The sequence below is a fragment of the Hydra vulgaris genome, chromosome 08, assembly GCF_038396675.1.
Source record: "Hydra vulgaris chromosome 08, alternate assembly HydraT2T_AEP".
NCBI classification, from domain to species: domain Eukaryota; kingdom Metazoa; phylum Cnidaria; class Hydrozoa; order Anthoathecata; family Hydridae; genus Hydra; species Hydra vulgaris.
Window position 1 is genome coordinate 47,894,565 of NC_088927.1, and position 6,000 is coordinate 47,900,564.

General features: G+C 28.1%; 1 protein-coding gene across 3 annotated transcripts in view; it reads right to left on the bottom strand.

Annotated features, from left to right (window-relative positions):
• LOC136083911 (meiosis regulator and mRNA stability factor 1-like) overlaps positions 1 to 5,118 on the bottom strand; it is a 49,132-nt gene extending 44,014 nt beyond the window's left edge. For all 3 annotated transcript variants that reach the window (XR_010640192.1, XM_065803841.1, XM_065803840.1), the window contains exons 1-5: positions 4,791 to 5,118; positions 3,812 to 4,035; positions 3,610 to 3,739; positions 588 to 832; positions 69 to 356 (exon numbers count right to left, since the gene is read on the bottom strand). Coding sequence is in view for 2 of the 3 variants with exons in the window: in XM_065803841.1 (XP_065659913.1) it covers positions 69 to 356; positions 588 to 832; positions 3,610 to 3,739; positions 3,812 to 4,035; positions 4,791 to 4,950 (1,047 nt within the window). In the remaining variant the exon portion in view is untranslated. The remainder of the gene's footprint in view (positions 1 to 68; positions 357 to 587; positions 833 to 3,609; positions 3,740 to 3,811; positions 4,036 to 4,790) is intronic.
• Positions 5,119 to 6,000: the final 882 nt, after the last annotated feature.

Genomic DNA, 6,000 nt, shown 5'->3' on the forward strand with positions numbered 1-6,000 from the left:
CCTTAATAATTAATACTGAATTCAAAATATTTCAACATTTAATTATAAAATTTAAAAATAAAAAATACCATCAACATTGGAGTGTGCGGCAAAATACGATCTGTAAATACATCAAAACATTCACTCTCATGCGCACACTGGAGAAGTGCTTGTGAGGCTTGTTTATTGTGAAGTAATATAATGTGCAAGTTATGGCGATAACGTAGATCTGATAAATCATTAACAAAATTGATATCTCCAGATAAAAGTAAAACTGTTGCAGGAGATGGATTAGATAGTGCAAAACGCCTTAATTGTTGCATTAACTTTAAATCTGCTGCATTTTTAGAGGATGCATTTATGTGAATGACATTTACCTTGTATAATAATAACAAATTATGATAACTAAAAAAATTATGATAACTTTAAAATTTTCAAACTATTGGAAACTTAAAATAAACATCAAAAAATAATAAAATAGATTGAATAGAATAAAATAGAATATCTAAAAAATGACTGTTATTAGACACCATTTAATTAAATTCTTTTAATGGAATGAAAAAATGATATTTCTAAATTTACCAATTTATTTTATAGAAAATTAATACTTGTGCTTTATTTAGATCATCCAGAACATCCTCTTTTTCTTTTTTAGTATCACAAACACAAATAAACTCTGCTTCTTTGCGGCCAGGATAATACCGATCTCGCAATTTTTTAACAATTGCTAATGCAGATTTGTTTTTTGGAACCTGGCAGTTTTCTATATCCCAAAAAACACCTATTGGCACAACATTGATGCCACTATGAGAAACAGGAGTATTAATAGAATTTAGTTTGGCTGTAGAATCATCTAAATAACAAAAGATTATATAAAAAATTTAAAAAATTTTTTAATAAAATATTTATTTGAAAAAAAAATTAATTAAAATATCAATGAAACAATTGATAGATAAAAGACATGGTCATATTTTTGGTTAAACATATTCTTTAAAAAAATTTTGATGCTGATGTAAAGGTTTTCTAATGTAAAGGTTTTCTTGTAAATAAATAGAAGTGAAAAGAAGCACATGGTCATATAAATTTGTTTTTTAGAATTTATATTTAAATAATTCAAAAGATTTTGCCATTAATATCTAGCCAAAAACAGTTTTACCTGCAGTTTAAAACAGTTTCACCTGCATTGTATTCTTTGGATTCTTTTATACTTTTATCTGTTTAAAAATTATATAAATTGATATATTTTAAATAGATAAAAACTATATTGATGTTGAGAGCATTAAAAGCTTATACCACAGGCCAGTTTAAATAATCTTCAGTTAACTCTAATAATCTATATATTAAACTCCATTTATTATTTATCAAATTATTCATAAAACTCTGATTACTTTTTTTTTAATATTAAGGAATCCGCAGTAGTCTATTTAATGTAACAAATGGATATTAAGGAATCTGCAGAAGTCTATTTAATGTTACAAATAAATATTATGGAATCTGCAGATTCCATAATATTCAATTAAGTCTCATCTTTTTTCTGTGACTTTTCTCTTCCAGTAACTTCCAACTCTAATTAGTGGTTGCTTGTTTGAAAAAACAAAAAAACAAACTCTAAACCGGCACCAGATTTTCCATATTTTTTGAAAATAATTGGTCAATTATATCTTTGTAATGTAAGAACATAGACTTTTACTTTTGCGAATTAATACACAATCAGCTAGTATCATGACTCATTGAAAGATTTTTATACACTAAAATATTCTTTAGTCAGAAGAATATTTAGCATTTTAAAAAATGCTAAATGTTCTTCCGACTTCGAAGTTTGACCCTGATATAAACATAAAAAAAAGAAACTAATTAACATATATTTGGGAAATCATTGATTAATGATTAAAATCACTTTCCACAAACTTCGTACTGGATGTACGGCATTATGAAGCTGTCATAAAGCTGTCATATATATATATATATATATATATATATATATATATATATATATATATATATATATATATATATATATATATATATATATATTTATATTTAGTGATCAATGTTCTTTAAAGAACAGTGCAATTATAAATTAGTGGGAAATCAATTAACAAATTTTTTCTTTCATTTTACACTGTGTTTTATTAATAAAGGCTCATCAGAAATGCATCATCAATAAAGACTCATGCATCAATAAAGACTCATGCAGCGATAAAGACTCATGCAGCGATAAATACATCACCAATAAATTTTTTTTTTTGCAACAACCCTTTTTAAAAAGCATCGAAATTTATTATGCAATTAATTTATTTTGTTTATAAAAATGACTTTGTGTTTTTTATGTTACAATGATAATTATACTTTTGAGAGAAATAATTATTCTTCTGCGAGAGCAGTAAATTTTGCTCCTGTTAACCATTTTAGAGGAGTGTGGGCAAGGACGTAAACTATAGCTCTTGCTATATGTGTGTGTGTGTATATATATATATATATATATATATATATATATATATATATATATATATATATATATATATATATATATGCGGTAGTGGTAGAGTGCTCGCTTCTTAAGCAAGAGGTTCCGAGTTCGATCCCCACCACATCCCTGGTAGTACCGCGCAGCGGCCTTGTTTCTCTGCGCAGTGACCTTGTTCGTCATGGTTCGGGTTTCGGAGTTATAGAGTTGAGAGAGGGTTATAACCACAATATATAGTACTGTGAATAAGTTTTAGACCACTTGTATAATTAGACGTATTTACAATTTTTTTCCTATGTAATTTTTTTAAAGCGTGTTTAAGTTTAATAATATATAAGAAAAGTTGAAAGAATATATTATTTTGAATAAATAAACAAAATTGATGAGGAAACAGGAGGGATTTGTTTGTTTATTTATTAAAATAATGTGTCATAACAACTACATCCAAATATTATTCTACAGCACCTACTTAAATCAGGATTAAGAGGGTGTGTTGCAATTCGAAAACCATTATTACGGTGTGGCAATAAAGAAAAACGACTTAAATATGCAAAACATATTTAAGTCGTTTTTCTCTTAAACTCCTTACAAGTTTAGAGCTGTTTATCTTCATCTGGAGTAGGTGATTTATTTAAAATAGGGGGGTCGACTAACCGGGAATGTTATGTGGATATCCTAAAGCACCATGCTGTATCATCTGCAATGAGACTAATAGGTCATAATTTTATTCTGCAGCAGGACAATGACCCAAAACATTGTTCCCGAGTGGTAAAAATTATTTAAATAAAATGGCAGAGGAAGGAGTACTGGAATTGATGACCTGGCCTCCCCTGAGTCCAGTTTTGAATATAATTGAGCATATTTGGGATTACCTGGACAGAAAGAAGGTAGAACATGCTCCCTGAAATGCTGAAGAATGTTTTGAAGTACTTCAAAGAGAACAGCAAAACATACCCCAGGATTTCATAACTAACGTGTATGAATCTATTCAAAGACACTCAGCTTGAACTGAATTAAAATTTTTAAAGAATTGAATGAAGTGAATTGAAGAAATAATGAATTTGAAATAAATAATTGTCTAAAATCGACTTTAAGTCAAATAAATTAAAACTATTATATAAAAAGATTTTAAACCAACAATAAAAAACTTGCATTCGTAATACCTTTATACTTATAATGCCTTTGACTAGGGTGCAATTTAAGACATTGCAGATTAGTGCAACTTTTGTTACCCCAATTAGGGCAAACCTCTACAGTTTTTTGTATTAAATCAAAGTGACGATACTGACAGGTCTAGAGAAAAAATTAAAAAAAAAGTTAAAAAAATATTTCTGATCGCATATAGTTTAATTAATAAAATATCACCTTTCCTGTGCTCACTTCACCGAATCCTTTACATTCACCAAATTGGGTAAAATAGTAACAGTCTGTTAAGTTTTTAATGTTTAGTTTGCTTTCTGATGAAATAAATGATTTGATTGGTTGATCGTGGGGGCCTTTTGTTTTTATTTTCTTTCCACATATTTCAACATTATTCATTTGATCAGCTGCTCGCTCTGCATCTTCTTGGTTACTGTAATTTACGAAACCTTTATGAAAAAAAGATTATCATCATCAAACTATTGCAAGTACATTAAACTATTGCAAAGACGTGAAACAATTGCAAAGACATTAAACTATTATTTATCAGAATTAACAATGAAAAAAAGGAGAGGGGGGGGGGAAGAAACCGCAAAAGTACCAGTCATTCCATATCATATTCCAATTATACAGTTGATTATGATTTAGAGCTAATATTTTTCGACTTTAGTACTCTAATGTATTCTGAAAGGGCCCTGTGAGTCTATGGAATGGAAAAATGGATTTTGACATTTTTTTTGAGCTTATTTTTATCATAAAGCAGAAGTAATTTAAACAGGTGAGGTTCTTTAGCAGTGGTAAGGGCAACTAAAAATTGTGATCTTCGTATTAGAAGTATCGCAATGAAAATATTCAGTGTTGATCTATAAAACAGGTTAAACACCTTAAGGGCATCTAGTTAAAAAGAATTGTTGCAACACTTTCATATTTAAATAAGAAAATTGTGCTGTGGAAACTTGTCCAAACACAAGTGTAATATTTATTATTAGCTTAGTATTTTCTTTATAACTGTTATTGATAATTTAAACAAAGATTACAGACAGAAAGCTTAACTTATCCTGTCAATAACTGTAATACTTTTAAGTAACAAACATCCAATATCATCGACTTTTAATAAGTTATCAAACTTTTGATAGCATTGGCTGATGACATGTTTACTAAATATTAAATGAATAATAAAATATATATATATATATATACTAACCAAAACCTTTTGATTTTCCAGTAGCTGTATCTTTCATAATCTTTAAATATAGAATGGGGCCAAACTTTTGAAAATACATCATTAATACTGGCTTGTTAACAGATTCTGCAAGAGACCCAACCCAGACTGGAAAAGAAGTTTCATTCTCTCTAGATTCCATTTAACTTCCTATCTTCGGTTTAATTAATATATGAAAAAACTATAGCCTTATAATAAAATTAAGGTAAGCGATTTTAAGCATGGAGCAAAAGTAGGTTGTGAAAATTGTTTAAACTGCGGACCTCGAGTTATTTATACTTGCGCGCAAAAATTTTTTAGCATGTGCCAAAAGTAAGTTTTTGTTGTTTTTTTATTGCTTGTATGCAATTAAAAAACAACAAAAACTTACTTTTGGCACATGCTAAAAAATTTTTACCAACTGTTTATGTTATTATTATGTAACTGTGAAAATTTAATGGTTAAATCAGCGTTATTATTTTATTAAATTTTCTTTTAAAAAAAAGCGTTATTATTTTATTAAGTCTTTTAAAAAAAAAGCTTTTAGTATTGATTATAAAAAACATGATTTTATTGTTACTTTTATATATTTATATAATATATAAATATTTATATATTGCATAAATATATGAAATATTTATATAATATATTTATTTAACATATAAATATATGAAACTAACAATAAAGATTAGTGCCAACCCAAATCCCTCACGCCCCTCCCCCTCATCTTGTGAGTGAGGGGCAGGGTCCAGACCACATATAGACCACTGATTACCTATAATTAAATAGAATTTAAAGAAATATTGGTTTCATTTTGAAATTTATATAGATATTAAGTATCTAACTATCTAAATTAATTTAGAGACCTTTATTTGAACAATAATGAAGGTCTCTAAAAAGTTACTGAACCCTTTATTTGTGCCCCTGTCTTCTATAAAGACCAGATCAAAGAGAGGACAACCAACCATATCTTTCCTTTTATTAAGAAATGACTTCTAATTTTTGCACCCTTCACATAGGCCTGTTGGCAGATTAGAGGGGCACTGGTTTCTAGTAACACATTCAACCGTTGATGATTGAAGAATAGGGTTATTTAAAAATGCTGGCATTTTTGGTGTGGGTTCGACAAGTTTATAATGTTTGCATTTTCAGATAGTTGGGTCTAATGGTCTTATATCCTGTTAATCTTAGATCAAAACAAAGTGTTAGAAAA